This window comes from Chiloscyllium punctatum, chromosome 14 (assembly GCF_047496795.1).
Source record: "Chiloscyllium punctatum isolate Juve2018m chromosome 14, sChiPun1.3, whole genome shotgun sequence".
NCBI lineage: Eukaryota > Metazoa > Chordata > Chondrichthyes > Orectolobiformes > Hemiscylliidae > Chiloscyllium > Chiloscyllium punctatum.
Genome location: NC_092752.1, coordinates 28,551,301 through 28,568,331, shown reverse-complemented (window position 1 = coordinate 28,568,331; position 17,031 = coordinate 28,551,301). Strand labels below are relative to the sequence as shown.

Genomic DNA, 17,031 nt, shown 5'->3' with positions numbered 1-17,031 from the left:
CGATTGCTTTATATAGGGGTGACATAGTGGCTCAGTGGTTAGCACTGTTGCTGCACAGCACCAGGGAACTGGGTTCGATTCCAGCCTCAGGTGACTGTGTGGAGTTTGCACATTCTCCCAGTGTCTGTGTGGGTTTCCTCTGGTTTCCTCCCACAGTCCAAAGATGTGCAGGTTAGGTGAATTGGTCATGTTAAAAATTGCCCATAGTGTTCGGTGCATTAGTCTGAGGGAAATGGGTCTTTGGAGGGTCGGTGTGGACTTGGGCCGAAGGGCCTGTTTCCACACTATAGTAAATCTAATCTGGGGATGAGGGGTATTACAAATAGGGAGAGGCATAATCATGAAGTATTTGAAAACAAGAATGAGCAATTTAAAATTAAGTTTTCCCTGGCCTGGATGAAGTGTCGGTGGGTGAGCAGAGCAGGGAGGGTGAAAGGGAACTCAGTGCCTTAAGAACATAGGCAATGCAACATTAAATAATTTCAAGTTTGCAGAAAGTAGAATATGGTAAGATGGCCAGAAGTGGGTTGGAATCTAAAAGCTTAGGGGAAAATAAAGGTCTGTCTCAGGGTTGTAGTTGAAGATGAAGTGAGGCAGAGGAGATTTGGATGGCCACCTTATACTTAAGTGGAAGAAATTTTGGCTTGTGCAATGATGGGCTAACCCCAAATCCTTGCTAGTTTTCAATACCCAAAACTACTTAAGATTTAAAATGACCTTACTCTTTGTGGGTGAGAGATGCTCCGACGAGAGTTTGAGCTTGTTCTTCACACCAAAAGTTCTCAACATTGGCAGGCACCAGAAAAATGGAGGGCCTGATTATCCTATCAGTGAATACATCCACTAAATTGCCTCTGGCTGAGTAACACTACGGAGGCCTACACGGAAGGAAGGTGACTCCACCCGGGAATGGTGTTTCATCCAATAAAGGGTAAATAATGCATTAACTTTTAAAGAAAACACAAAACTGTTGCAATTACTTTGGCGAGCATTAGATTGGAGGACGTAGCCTTACATAATCGGTGAGTTACTAGAAAAATTACTGAAGTACTAAACCAACTCTACAAACGGTGACAGATGACTGGGACAAGAGCATTATTTCAAAGAAATCAAAGTAAACTTGCGACAAACGCTTCTGTCTCTTCCGTGAAAAGTAAAGAGAAATGTAATAAACAAATCTGAGAATGTAAAAAGTGAGAACAGCACAAAGGTCAGACGGTTCCTTGTAGCTGTACCCAGGAATGGGTTGGATAGGGTTAATGAGTGAGGTGTTCCTGCTGAGCTAGTTCCACCTGTGAACCTGGATCATGGAGTCCGCCGAGCTCACTTGTCGAGGGAGACATTCGGAGTCGCTGTAAAGGAGGACAGAAAAAGAAAGTAAAACTTCTCCGAGTGCGACAGCGAATTTTAATTTTGAAGGAAGTAAATATTGCCTCAAACCTGGTAACCAAGCCGATCGAGCATTCATCGTGTGGTACTCGCTTTTTATATTGACACACGGTGGTGAAGGTAATGGTTTCTGCTCAACGTGGTGATGGGCTAGAAATTGGATCTGGATGTTTGGAAAATAATTGCTTTTGTTCCTGGTGTATGTGCGCACGCTTTGAGAGAAGGAAATGTGTGCATTCCCGGGTGAAGAGTCCAGAATTGCTGCGAGTTAGATCCTGGTTAAACAAGGTGGGGGAGCCTAGAGACTCATGCAGGATGGAAACAGACCCTTCAACTAGTCCACTCTGACCATGTTCCCAAACTAAACTAATCTCACCTGCCTGTTCGTGGCCCATATCACTACAAACCTTTTCTGTTCATTAACTTAACCAAGTGTCTTTCAAAAGTTGTAACTACCTATATTAATCACTTCCTCTGGCAGTTCATTCACACACTAACCACTCTGTTAAAAAAAATACCCCTCACATCCATTTTAAATCTGTCTCCTCTCACCTTAAAGTGCTAATAGTTTTGTCGAACCCCACCGCCGAAAAGACCTTTGCTATTCAACTTATCTATGCCACTCATGCTTTTATAAACCCCTATAAGGCCTCCCCTCAACCTCCTGTGTTACACTGAAAAACGTCCCAGTCTATCCAGTCCATTTTTATAACTCAAAACCCCTATTCCTGGCAACAGCCTAGTAAATCTTTTCTGAACCCTCTCCAGTTTAGTAACATCCTTTCTGTAACAGGGTGACCAGAAATTGCACACAGTATTCCAAAAGATGCCTCACCAATGTGCTGTACAGGCTCAACATGACATCCCAACTCCTATACTCAGAAGGTTTGAATAATGAAGGCAAGCAAGACAGACACTTTCTAAACTACCCTGTCTACACCTGTGACACAAATTTCAAAGAATTATGTACCTGAACCCTTGGTTCTCTATTCTACAACACCACCCATGACCCTACCATTAATTGTATAAGTTTGTATGTGTTAACAAAATGCAATATCTTGCACTTAGAATCATAGAGTTGTACAGCACAAAAACAGACTCTTCTCTATGTTGACCAGATATTCTAAATTAATCTAGCCCTGTTTTGCCAGGATTGGGTGATATCCCTCTAAGTTCTTCCTTTTCATGTTATCCCAATTAAACTCCATTTTGCCACTCCTCAGCCCATTGACCCAATTGATCAAGACTTGTAATCATAGAGGAATAAATTGTTTGTTATTTGTGTGAAGAACTGAGAAGGGAGCTTGTTTGTGAGACTGTTCAATGCAGTTTGGTGTCGAACTGGAGGGGAACAAATAACTGAGTTACGAACTGCTCCCTTAATCTTTCATTTACATTTAGGAATTTAATGAGAACTGCGTGGATTTAATAATATTGACTTTTCTTGAGGCACTCGAACAAGTAGGCACAGTATACACATTTGAAGTTGTATAGCTCACTAAATCATTTAGAAATTTAAAATAAGATATTGAGCTGTCCAAATGTATAATAGCTCAACAATTCATGGAGGCGAAAGTGAGGACTGCAGATGCTGGAGATCAGAGTCAAGTTTAGAGTGGTGCTGGAAGAGCACAGCAGGTCAGGCAGCATCTGAGGAGCAGGAAAATCGCCATTTTGGGCAAAAGCCCTTCATCAGGAATAAGGTAGGGTGCCTCCAGGATGGAGAGAGAAACGGGAGGGGGTGCTTTTCCAGCACCACTGTAATCTTGACACCAATTCATGTGTTTGTCAACCTTCATCTTTTTTAGCAGCAGATCAAATATTTTAAAATGACAAAACATTAAGGAATTACATGTCAATTTTTTCATTCTGTTGCAATATTTAAAAATACCCAGAATTCCCACCCTTAATCAATACAAACAGGAAAAAAAAATGTCAATTTTTATGTTGGCTTGTGGACATAAGTCGGTACACCCTCAAAGTACTTTAGCTTGAGAAGTACTTTGAGATGTTTCAATGATAAAGCTGTTTTTAATCGAACACAATGATGTTGTTTAAATTGCACATAAACATTGACTGTTGAAAAGTTAGTTTTTAGTGTCTCAAAAGCCTAATTGTGGACCAGTACAATGGGTTAACTTGGAAATGCCAAAGTGTTGTAACGGGTCATTATATCACTTGTCACTTTACACTAGAATGGCATGTTCTTGCAGCCTGCTTGTAAAACATTTTTTTGTCTCCGATGGTTTTTTTGCACCATGCACAGAGCATGAGAGTATAGCATGCAAGTAAGTGACTTGACATAACATCTCATCTGACTCTGAACAATGCTGCTAATGTCAATAGAGACGATGTGCTCAAATCTAAAGCAAGCCTTAAATGTACAACAGAATTAACATTTTGGGTCCAATGACCCTTTTCCAGAACACTTGAGTTTGAAAGAAGGATTAGAGTCATAGAGATGTACAGCATGGAAACAGACCCTTTGGTCCAACCCGTCCATGCCGACCAGATATCCCAACCAAATCTAGTCCCACCTGCCAGCACCTAGCCCATATGCCTCCAAACCCTTTTCATATACCCATCCAAATGCCTCTTAAATGTTGCAATTGTACCAGTCTCCACCACTTCCTCTGGCAGCTCATTCCATAAACGTACCATCCTCTGTGTGGAAAAAGTTGCCCCTTAGGTCTTTTTTATATCTGGTCTCTTTTATACCTTTCCCCTCTCACCCTAAACCTATGCCCTCCAGTTCTGGACTCCCCAGTCCCAGGGAAAAGACTTTGTCTATTTGTCCTATCCATGCCCCTCATAATTTTGTAAACCTCTATAAGGTCACCCCTCAGCCTGTAATGCTCCAGGGAAAACAGTCCCAGCCTGTTCAGCCTCTCCCTATAGCTCAAATCTCCCAACCCTGGCAACATCCTTGTAAATCTTTTCTAAACCCTTTCAAGTTTCACAACATCTTTCCGATAGGAAGGAGACCAGAATTGCACGCAATATTCCAACAGTGGCCTAACCAATGTCCTATACAGCCGCTACATGACCTCCCAACTCCTGTACTCAATACTCTGACCAATAAAAGAAAGCATACCAAATGTCATTTTCACTATCCTATCTACCTGCAACTCCACTTTCAAGGAGCTATGAACCTGCACTCCAAGGTCTCTTTGTTCAGCAACAGTCCCTAGGACCTTACCATTAAGTGTATAAGTCCTGCTAAGATTTGCTTTCCCAAAATGCAGCAGCTCGCATTTATCTGAATTAAACTCCATCTGCCACTTCTCAGCTCATTGGCCCATCTGGTCAAGATCCTGTTGTAATCTGAGGTAACCCTCTTCGCTGTCCACTACACTTCCAATTTTGGTGTCATTGCAAACTTACTAACGTACCTCTTATGCTTACGTCCAAATCATTTATGAAAATGACAAAAAGTAGAGGACCCAGCACCGATCCTTGTGGAACTCCACTGGTCACAGGCCTCCAATCTGAAGAACAACCCTCCACCACCACCCTCTGTCTTCTACCTTTGAGCCAATTCTGTTTCCAAATGGCTAGTTCTCCCTGTATTCCATGAGATCTAACCTTGCTAATCAGTCTCCCATGGGGAACCTTGTTGAACACCTTACTGAAGTCCATATAGATCACATCTACTGCTCTGCCCTCATCAATCCTCTTTGTTACTTATTCAAAAAACTCAATCAAGTTTGTGAGACATGATTTCCCATGCACAATGCCATGTTGACTATCCCTAATCAGTCCTTGCCTTTCCAAATACATGTACATCCTGTCCCTCAGGATTCCCTCCAACAACTGCTGCCTCACAGCGCCAGAGTCCCGGGTTCAATTCTCGCCTCAGGCGACTGACTGTGTGGAGTTTGCACATTCTCCCCGTGTCTGCGTGGGTTTCCTCCGGGTGCTCCGGTCTCCTCCCACAGTCCAAAGATGTGCAGGTCAGGTGAATTGGCCATGCTAAATTGCCCGTAATGTTAGGTAAGGGGTAGATGTAGGGGTATGGGTGGGTTGCGCTTCGGCGGGGCGGTGTGGACTTGTTGGGCCGAAGGGCCTGTTTCCACACTGTAAGTAATCTAATCTAATCTAATCTTAAAAAAAAACTTGCCCACACACCGAGGTCAGGCTCACTGGTCTATAGTTCCCTGGCTTGTCTTTACCACCCTTCTTAAACAGTGGCACCACGTTTACCAACCTCCACTCTTCCGGCACCTCGCCTGTGACTATCGATGATACAAATATCTCAGCAAGAGGCCCAACAATCACTTCTCTAGCTTCCCACAGAGTTCTCGGATACACCTCATTAGGTCCTGGGGATTTATCCACCTTTACCCGTTCCAAGACATCCAGCACTTCCTCCTCTGTAATCTGGACATTTTGCAAGATGCCACCATCTATTTCCCTACAGTTTATATCTTCCATATCCTTTTCCACAGTAAATACTGATGCAAAATACTCATTTAGTATCTCCTCCATTTTCTGCGGCTCCACACACAGGCCGCTGATTACTGGATCCGAAATGTTAACTTTGCTTTTAGTCCACAGATGCTGCCAGGCTTGGGGAATTTTTTCAACGATTTCTGTCTTTCTCTTTCTCCTTCCTATCGGAAAGATGTTGTTTAAAGGTTGAGGAGTTGGTCTCTTAGGAAGTTTCTGCAGCTCTAATGTGTATGAAAATATATTAAGCCTTTTGAGTTGTAAAGATATCTTTCCTTCCTAAGTTCAGTTATAGTGCTTAAAAATAAATTGTCCATCATTATAGTTTAAATTGGAATATAGAAATAGGAGCAGGAGTAGGCTGTACACCTCTCTGGGGAAGAGAATTTCAAAGATTTGCAACCCTCACAGACAAGAAATTCCACTAGTCTTCTATCCTAAATAGATAATCCCTTATTCTAAAACTACCCCTTGCTTTATGTTAAAGAGTCATAGAGATGTACAGCATGGAATCAGACTCTTTGGTCCACCTTGTCCATGCCAACCAGATATCCTAACCTAGTCTAGTCCCATTTGCCAGGACTTGGCCAATATTTCACTATACCCTTCCTATTCATATACCCATCCAGATGCCTTTTAAATGGAGAAATTTTACTGGCTACCACTACTTCCTCTGGCAGCTCATTCCATACCGGCACAACCCGCTGTGTGAAAAAGTTGCCCCTTAGATCCCTTTTGTATCTTGTCCCCTCTCACCCTAAACCCATGTCCTCTAGTTCTGGACTCACCCAGGGCAAAGACTTTGTCTATCTATCCTATCCCTGTCCTTCATGATTTTATAACCCTCTATAAGGTCACCCTTCAGCCTCTAACACTCCAAGGAAACAGGCCCAACCTATTCAAGCTCTCTCTTTAGCTCAAATCCTCCAACCCAGGCAAATCTTTGTAAACCTTTTCTGAACCCTTTTAAGTTTCACAACATCCTTCTGATAGGAAGGAGACCAGAATTGCATATAATGTTCAAAAAGAGGCCTAACTAACATCCTGTACAGCCATAACGTGACCTCCCAACTCCTATACGTAATACTCTTACCAATAAAGGAGAGCATACCAAATGCCGCCTTCACTATCCTATCTACCTGCGACTCTACTTTCAAGGAACTATGAACCTGCACTCCAAGGTCTCTTTGTTCAGCAATACTCCCTAGGACCTTACCATTAAGTGTATAAGTCCTGCTAAGATTTGCTTTCCCAAAATGCAGCAGCTCGCATTTATCTGAATTAAACTCCATCTGCCACTTCTCAGCTCATTGGCCCATCTGGTCAAGATCCTGTTGTAATCTGAGGTAACCCTCTTCGCTGTCCTTCTCTGATTTGCCTTTTCAAAACGCAGCACCTCACATTTATCTAAATAAAACTCCATCTGCCACTCAGCCCATTGGCCCATTTGATAAAGATCCCGTTGTACTCTGAGGTGACCTTATGAGATATCCTCATTCCTCATAAGACATTACCTTTGCCCCAGGAATCAACCTTGTGGACCTTCTATGAACTGCCTCCAAAACGAGTACATCTCTGCATAAAGCTTACTAATTATATGCAGTGATCTCTCCAATGTCCTGTGCAGTTGTAGTGAGATTTTCCTACTTCAGCCCTGAAGTATTTATTCCATTTGCCTTTGTTGTTCCATTTGAATTTCATGTCTGAAGACAGCTAGATTCCTCTGTACTGCAGCATTCTATAGACTCTATTCAAACAATATTTTGATTTGCCTTGCAGAATCTGCCAAAGTTTTGCCCACTTGTTTAAACTACCTATATCCACTTGCAGACCCTGTGATTACTGCACAATATACTATCCTGTATTATATCAGCAGCAAATTTGACTACAGTGTTCTTGCTTCCTTTATCTAAGTACTATATATATTGCAAATAGTTGAGGCTACAGCACAGATACCTGTTATACCCCACTAATTACAAATGACCTTTTGTCCCAACTCTTGTTTCTGTTAGTTAGCCAATTATGTATCTATATTGTTGTTATTATTTTATCCCCAACACTATAATTTCTTAGGAAGAAATAATAATATAGGATGAGGGGTCGGGAGTCCAGAACTAGAGGCCATAGGTTTAGGGTGAGAGGGGAAAGATATAAAAAAGACCTAAGGGGCAACTTTTTCACATAGAGGATGGTATGCGTATGGAATGAGCTGCCAGATGAAGTGGTGGAGGCTGGTACAATTGCAACATTTAAAAGGCTTTGGGATATCTGGTTGCCATGGATGGGTTGGACCGAAGGGTCTGTTTCCAGGCTGTACATCTCTGTGACTCTATGACTATGATGAGCAGGAGGTCTCACAAGATTCCAGTCTGCCCTCTGTAACCCTCAATTCCCTCGTCTATCAAAACTCCTATCTAACTTGACCACTTACTTTGTGTAGTAGCCTAACTTGTTGTATCTCATTGATTATCTTTTGGCCAAATTGAACAGAATTCTGGAGTTATGACTGGTATTGAAGATACCATTTAACAATTCCTCAAGTTAAAAGTTGGTAGTTTTGCTTAGATGATCTAATGATTGATATTGGCAACCAACTGTGCAGAATTCCTACGAAATGCAGCAGTAATGATGTGCATGGGAAATTAATTTTTCAGTTGTATTATGTTTACTTCACTGAGATAATTAAACATTATATTACAGACACAGCTGCTCTGTTTGAGAAAGGAGGGAGAGAGAGAACACACAAAATAGCAGGCTAGCTGGCCTAACGTTTATCACTGAGAAAATGCTAGGATCCATTGTTAAAGTAGTTGAAAGATGCTTTGAAATTGAATATAAAGAGGCAGAAGGAATATAGCCTTGTGAAAGGAAAATCATGTTTGGAAAATGAGTTATTTGAGTGTGTAAGAATCAGGCTGGATAAAGGGGCATCAGTAATGTATCAGGATTTCTAAAAATTGTTTGTTGAGATATCACACATAAGATTATTGAACAAAATAAGAAATCATGATGATGGGGGTGTTGTTACCATATAGTGAGAAATGGATCATTTTCAGGTTGACAAGCTGTGAGCCTCAACTGTTTACAATCTATGTTAATGACTAGGGTGGAAGAAGTGACTATATCATCAGCAAATGTGGCTACAATATAAAGGCAGGCAGAAAAACCGGTTGTGAGAAGGATACAAAAATTCTATGAAGGAATAAAGTTAGGTTGTAAGTGAGTATGATAATTTTCTGTCCTTTTTTATGTTTTCACTGGATACCAGGTCAGATGTCCACAGAGGAAATGTCACGCTTATCACCAAACATTGATCCATTCCTTGCTGCTTGCTTAAAATGATTTATTCTCTGACTTCACTGGCCTTCCTTAAGTCTCTCCGCTAAATAAAATCTCTTCTTACGTTTACAGCCACCCCTCAACTTTGTAATGGTCCATGATTTCTTTATTCCTATGCTCTCTATTACTATAAAGTAATCCTTGACCATTTCCTTCTATGCCTCACTACCTCCTATCCCTTAAACCCCACTTCTTCATTTCCTGACCAGAGGTGAGAATAACATTTATAATTTTTACTCCTCGCTAAATTTGCTATATGATCTTCTGCAACTGCAAATATACTTAATTATCTTTCACCTCCATTTTTGTCTTTGTCTTTAGCAAAACCTTTAGGGGAGGTAGTGGCATAGTGGACCAGTAATTCAGAATGCCAGGCTAATGTTCTTAAGGACATGGATTTGAAAACTGCCACTGTAGGTGAGGAAGCAAATCTGGAATTTAACTAAAAATAGTCTAATGGTGATCATGTAACCATGGTGATTATTGTAAAAACCTATTTTGTTCACTGAAGTCCTTTTGGAGAAGGAAATTTGCCATCCTTAACTGATCTGACCTTATATGCAACTCCAGATCCACAGCAATCTCATTGACTGTTAAATGGCTTCTGGACAATCAAGGATAGGCAGTAAATGCTGACCTTGCCAGTCACACCCACATCGCGTAAATGAATAAGAAGAACCTCTCGACCCAATCATTTCTCCAATTTTGACCCATTTTGTGCCGACCAGAATTGGCTAGGGGACTAATGGTGGGAGCACAGATTTAAAATTTAGTGCTGTTCTCATTTATCCATCATTGTCATATCAAAATGCTATTCAGCTGCTTGCTTCTCTGTCAAACTCTTTCCCAGAATCTGTGTGACCTTTCTTTTCACTAAGCAGTTTCATAAGCTGTTTTCTCCAGTTTGTACCTGAAGCAAATGCAAGGATGTTATTGATTTCTTTGACATACAAGACTAAACCTGAACTCCCCTGGCTGACCTTTCATCTTGCTCAGAAAGTTAAGTCATGAGCTACTCTTTGATCATGACCACTGCAAGCTTATTATGTACATGAAGGCCATCTGTTGGTGTCTTAACCTATTTTGACCAAACTACTAATGTGCCTTCCTAGCTCCAAGCTAGCTGACAAGTTCAGCTGGCTTTGCCCTCCTGCTGTCAAAATGTCCATCGTCATCCCAGTCCTTATAATACTCACACTCTATCCCTCTGCAACTGACACAGTATTAAGCCTAACCACTGTAAGAAAAATATATTCCGGCTGTGATTCATTACTCTGCCCCATGTTCCTTGAACATTGTACAGCTTCTGAAACAGTTCACAATGTTGTTGTCCTCTATTGTCCAGCATAGGGAAGGTTAAGACACAAGACGGTGCCTTCAACAGCTGGTTAAATGAGCATCAGAATTTAGTGCCAATCTCCTGCTTCCCCCCCCCCCCCCCCCCCCAGTAGCTTTGCATATTGTTTTATTCAAATAAATAATTTGGGATGAAGAATTTATTTGGGAAATATATAGCTGGGGCTCAAGCACTAATGCTTGCTAGTCCCCACTAGTCATAGACTATAAAGTCATAGAGATGTACAGCATGGAAATAGACCCGTCCATGCTGACCAGGTATCCCAACCCAATCTAGTTCCACCTGCCAGCACCCGGCCCATATCCCTCCAAACCCCTCCTATTCACTTACCCATCCAAATGCCTCCACGACATCCTGTGGCAGCTCATTCCATACATGTACCACTCTCTGCGTGAAAAAGTTACCCCTTAGGTCTCTTTTATATCTTTCCCCTCTCACCTTAAACCTATGCCCTCTAGTTCTGGACTCCCCGACCCCAGGGAAAAGACTTTGTCTATTTATCGTATCCATGCCCCTCATAATTTTGTAAACCTCTATAAGGTCACCCCTCAGCCACCGATGCTCCAGGGAAAACAACCCCAGCCTGTTCAGCCTCTCCCTGTAGCTCAGATCCTCCAACCCTGGCAAAATCCTTGTAAATCTTTTCTGAACCCTTTCAGGTTTCACAACATCTTTCCAATAGTCAATACCTTCCACTTAGAAAATAACCCATTTATTCCCATTCTGTTTCCTGTCTGTTGACCAGTTCTTGACTCATGCCAATACATTATCCCTGATACCATGTGGTTTAAACTTGCTCATTAACCTCTTATAATATCCCTTATTAAATGCCTTCTGAGAATCCAATTATACCACATCCACTGGGTGCCCCTTATCTACCCTATAGTTACATCCTCAAAAACTAAAAGTTTTGACAAGTATTATTTGCCTTTCATAATCTCATATTATTTTGTTGAATCCCATTGATGATTTCAAATGTTCTGTTATCATGTTTTTTATTCTCGTCGCTACCATAGTACTCACTACTACTAGACTAACTGGTCTGTAAAACTGTTTCTTTCTCTGTCTTTTTTTAAATAGTGGTGATAACTTTGCCAGTCTCCACTCCGGGAAAGCTCCAGAATTTATAGAATTCTGGAAGATAAACACCAATGTTTCCAGTATTTCCAGACTCCCTCCCTTTAGTGCTCTGGAATGTAGATTATCAGGCTGGTATAATTTGTCAATTTTCAATCCCATTAATTTCCCAGCACTCTTTTTTTTTCTTACTAATACTGGCTTCCTTCAGTTCTGCCCTCTTACTAGACTCTTGCTTCCCTAACGTTCCTGGAAATTTATTTATTCCCCTTTATAATTTCTCTGGCTTCTGACTGGGATCTGCATTTATCTTTACTAATCATTTTCTCTTTACATATTTCTAGAATCTTTTTTGCTGACTTGTTTTATGTTCCCTGAAATCTTACTCTGTTTCACCCTTGTGATCAACTTCTTTTGTCTTTTGCTGAATTCTAAATTGCTCCTGATCCCCAGGCAATTTGGTGCCACCTTGCTGGTCTGAGAGAAGTTGCATTTTCTACAATTAAATATTGGTAGCACTGATGCCTGTTCGGTACCAGAGATCCCACTTCCTTGGAACTGAATCCAGTCTCTCAACTTGAATTGCACCTTACTGTTGGTAACCTTGGTATCTTATGTGATTGAAGTTAAGCTCCAGCCTCTCTGTCGCAAAAGCTTACAGCCACATCTTTCGCTACCTCAACCTGTTTGCTGCTGGAAAAATCATCCTTGTCTTTGTACTTTCTAAAGTTAACTATTCTAATGGTCCATTGGCTAGTTCCCATCCATCAGACACTATTAACTTCTGCTCATCCAAAACACTCCATAACCTGTGTCCTACTCACTCATCATCTTGGCCTTTGCTGGACTACATGAGCTTCTAATCCTAAAGTGCTTGAAATTTTAAATTCTCATTCTTGTGTGGTAATTCTGTTGTGGTCTTTTCCTATCTATATTTATCCTCATCCAACCTCCCAGCACCTTTCATTCTCCACTCTCCCTACCCCTCGACCACCTAATTGTCTGACCTTTGTCAGCTCTTGACTATCTGTTAGCCTTTCTAGTATTGCATTACCTATTTTTATCTCATTCAATATCACAAATTATTCTTCATCTAGCATAGATGATAGTCAAGAGGTGATTTGGTCACCTGGTCCAATTTAGATACCGGGGTTTTGCCAGAGGAATTGTAAATGTTGCATGTTTGTTCAAAATGGGAGGAGGATAGTTTGATTATTGGTGAGCTAATTTTACCATTGGAAAAATCAATCTGGAAAATCATTAATGGCAACTTGGCTTTGTGTAGGCTGGTAAAAGTCAGCATAGCCTTAAGCATCGTCTACAAAATTCCATGCAAGGACTGCCACAAACACTATGTAGGACAAACAGGAAGAAAGTTAGCCACCAGGATACACGAACACCAGCTAGCCACAAAAAAGACACGACCCTCTCTCCCTCGTAGCCCTACACATGGATGAAAAAAAACACCATTTCGACTGGGACAACACATCTATCCTGGGACAGGCTAAGCAAAGACATGCCAGAGAATTCCTAGAGGCCTGGCACTCCAACCACAACACCATAAACAAGCACATAGATCTAGATACCATCTATCAACCCCTCAGAAAACGAACAGGAAATGACATCATCACAAACCCCAGGAACCCCATCCAGGACAAACATATAAATAGAAAGCAGGAGACAACAGCTTCGCTTCACTTGGAGGTCGCCACTGATGATGTTACCTAGCCAGGTAATGAAACATCTGGATATCAAACCTACAGCTCAGCGAGCAAACCTACACCCTAAACCTCAACCTGAGCTACAAACCTTGCAGCTTTAAGTGAAATTCATATTTGACAAATTTTGAGTCTTTTGGTGACAACAGTGAGTGAAAGTGAGGTTCTTTGTTTTGCATACGCAGACTTCCTAAGGCTTTGAAAACAACTACACTATGGAACTTGGGCAGTAAAAACAAAATTGGCTCAACAGAAAGAAACAGGTGTGGTGACTGATTGTTTTCTGGACATTAATGTGGTGCGCAGTGCTGGTCCCTAGGGTTCAGAATTAGAATCAATGCTGATTTGATATGCATTAGTGACTTGTGGGTACACCTGCATTTTGCAACTTTATAGAAGATGTGAAACTTGGAAATGAAGCAAACAGTGAGGAAAATAGATTCAAGAGAATATAGGTTGATTGACCAAGTGTACAATGACAGATGAAATTCAATGCAGAAAATTGTGAGCTGATTCATTTTGGGAGAACAATTGATGAAAGACAATGCAAGCTAAATGGCACAATTTTAAAGCAGATGCAAGTATAGAAATACCTGAAGTTGTTTGCAGGTAAGTCGGAAAGGTTATTAAAGCCTGGGCTTTGTATATTGTGGAATAAGAGTATAAACTCAGGAAATTGGGCAAAATCTGTGAAACACTTCAAGAAAATGGCTTGGAAGGGTGAGAATGGTTCCAAGAATGGGGAATTGCAGTTATGTTCAGACTGAAGAAACTGGGATTGTTCTCTTTAGAGCAGAAAATACCGAGAAGAGATTTGATCCAAGTGGTTAAAATCATGCATCTGTTTGGACTAAGTGAAAATTGTTTCCACCAACTGAAGGGTCAATAACTAATAGCCATAGATTTAAGGTGATTGATAAAAGCAGAAGTGACGTGAAGACAAAACCTTTTTAATACAATGATTAGGATTTGGAATGCACTGTCCAACAGATACTGCAAACATATTAGTAGCAACTCTTCAAATGAAAGTTGAGTAAATACTTGGAGGAATAGATACAGAGATGTGTGGGAATAACTAAATTGCAGTTCAAAAGAACCATACAGACATGGTTAGCTTCCTTCTGTGCTTTGTTTTTCAAAAACGTAAAATACAGTGATCCTGATCATTCTAATTGAAAGCAGTAGGATTTGGGATATTTGTATGGTGTATTATTCAATTTTTTTTCTCTCCTAGGTTGAATTGAAGAGCACTTTGCTTTGAACCAACAGATATTAAGATTGTTACCACTGGTGAAGTTGTTGGCAGCCAATGGCACGTTACAGATACTTCATATTTAATCAGCGTGGTATGATTATCCTGGGATTTCTGCAGATAGCCTGTGCTGCAGTGTGTGTAGTGTCTGGCTTTATGGATACAATTTTTAGAAAAAGTTCAGTACTGAGTAGAACTAGAATCCCCGTCTGGACTGGAATGGTAAATCCAAATGATTTTTAAAGTGTATTATGACTTTATTTATTTTAAAACCAGTAAACCCATGATAAACATTATTCTTGCTTTTTCAGGCAATGGCCATTCCAGGAGTTCTGGCATTATTTTCTTCTCAGAAAAAGAATCCTATTCTTGTAAGTCTGTTGCAGTGGGGTAATAAATTGTCGTTATCATCTTATGTGGAAGACTAACTTAGGTGATTGTCTCATGAGATTGTGCAAAAAAGATCATAATTTACTTTTAAGTCCACTTTGATTGGTATGTGCTTGGGCACATAGGACTCTCAAGGGTCACTTTCATCCCATTGTCTCTGAAGATCTGAGTGTATTTCGATTTGATTTCGTGGTTGAGTGAATTTTTTTCAAATAAGCCTGTTTTACTTTTCATTTCTATTAAACTATACTCAAAATTACTACAACCAGTTTCTTAAACTCACTGGCTGAATTTTGAGGAATTGCCTTGGACATATAAAAGTTTCAATTTTTTTCAGGTGGCTGAATTCTTGACACATTTGGGAGAATAGTGATTTTGTTCAGTCTCCAATATTAGGAGGTAGACGGAGGAGTCTTTCAGTTAAAGGGTATTTTCTTTCCATATCACAATAGGACTACATTAATCCCTGCTCCCCGCTCCACCCCAACCCCCCCCCCCCCCCCCCCAGCCCCCGGCCAGGAAATGCTCACTCATAAAAATCCATATAGATGATGCATTGATGGTATTGTACACTAGCAAGGTGGCTGTTGTTTGGACTGTGGGCAAAAAGGGTATGGTAACAGTTTCAAACAGGATAAAAATACTGTTGGGGAAGGGTTGTGATGGTGGCAATGTTATCTTTCTGCCCTCATCTGATGGAATTGCTTTTGTGTCCAATCATCTGAAGGAATTGCTTTTGTGTCCAATCATCTGAATTAAATTTGAGGCTTTCTGCATCAATATGTTGGATCAGCCCAATTTCATAGTTTGAAGCAAGGAGTTGGTTAATGTTCTGGTTGTCTTCATGGAATATTATAATCACTTGTCTTTCAGGAAATAAAAGTTTGTTTCGTGAAGCAGCCATGATTCACCTTGAACTTACAGACCAGTTGAATGAGTTCCAAAGTTACTTTGATATTGAAGTTCATGTTTGCAGCATTAACACAAATGAACATCTGTGAAACCAAGGAATTTGTGCTTTTCCTACATTCTACAATTGTAACCTACGCCCTCAGTGATGAAATATGAAAGTTTTAGAATATGCAGAACAGCTTCCATTTCCATCCCTTGTACTTTTCAAGCTTCTAATGTATCAAGTTTTTAAATCTTCTACACAATATTACATTTGGCAGCAAGAACTCTTTAGTATTACTAAAGATGAAAATTTAATATGCAGGACTAACATCTGTATAATTTGTAAACTGCACTCATAAGATGGTGTTGAAACTAGTACTTACAAGCAAATATCATTTTCTAAGAAATTAGCTTCTAAACTGGTATGCTGAATTCTAAATTTGTTATTGAAAATTACCCTTTGTGTTTGAATAACTTACCCTCTCATGCTACGTCAAAATTAGTTTTGTTTTAATCAGACATTTTGTAATGACCATGTATTTTCATTTTTTTTTAAACTGTTGATTGTGAAATAAAGTGGGAAAAGGACTGGTTTAAAAGCCAAGAATTTTTGAAAGATTGGTGTACTTGCTAAAAGCAAATTACTTGACACTCATTGTAGGTGCAATTTACACAGCTGTTGGTTCAAACGGTGGAGAAAGTCCAGACAAATTGGGTTGTGTACAAAGGGAGATTTGGTCAGCATCAAGAAGCTGATTGGTCTGTGAAATGATCAGACAATGGCCTGCTGCCTGCCAAATAACTGTGATCGGCTGCAAGAAAGCTGAACAGTTACAGGATATGAATGTTCAGGTCAGAAGCCATCATATATCTGGGAGAGAAGGTGTTGTTTTGTTTTGCAGTAAAATAAATTTTATTTCCCCTTACCAGTTGCCATAAGCTATGACTCTTAATTACTAAGTCAGAGAACATTCAGTGTGAACTAGTCACTCTCTGTTTCTTAAAAACAATTAAAAGTACTTCAGGAAGAAAGAAACAGAAGAAGCCTTCTGATCTGCACAAGGGTAATCTCAGCAAACACTGTGGACAGAGCACTGAACTGCCTTCCCAGTCCTTCCCTTCACCCATAACACCTATGTTTTGACTCTGTGTGTGTGTGTGTGTGT

At 40.5% G+C, this 17,031-nt stretch overlaps 1 protein-coding gene across 4 annotated transcripts in view; it reads left to right on the top strand.

Annotated features, from left to right (window-relative positions):
- The first annotated feature begins 840 nt into the window (after positions 1 to 840).
- LOC140485685 (uncharacterized) overlaps positions 841 to 17,031 on the top strand; it is a 36,831-nt gene continuing 20,640 nt past the window's right edge. Inside the window, exons 1-4 of one of the 4 annotated variants that reach the window (XM_072584096.1) lie at positions 1,232 to 1,509; positions 9,499 to 9,594; positions 14,564 to 14,803; positions 14,893 to 14,952. In XM_072584096.1, the coding sequence (XP_072440197.1) occupies positions 14,639 to 14,803; positions 14,893 to 14,952 (225 nt within the window). In that variant the 5' untranslated portion in view covers positions 1,232 to 1,509; positions 9,499 to 9,594; positions 14,564 to 14,638. Of the gene's footprint in view, positions 932 to 1,231; positions 1,510 to 1,596; positions 1,678 to 9,498; positions 9,595 to 14,563; positions 14,804 to 14,892; positions 14,953 to 17,031 lie in introns of those variants that run through there. The other 3 variants (XM_072584097.1, XM_072584095.1, XM_072584098.1) reach the window with 3 other exon arrangements.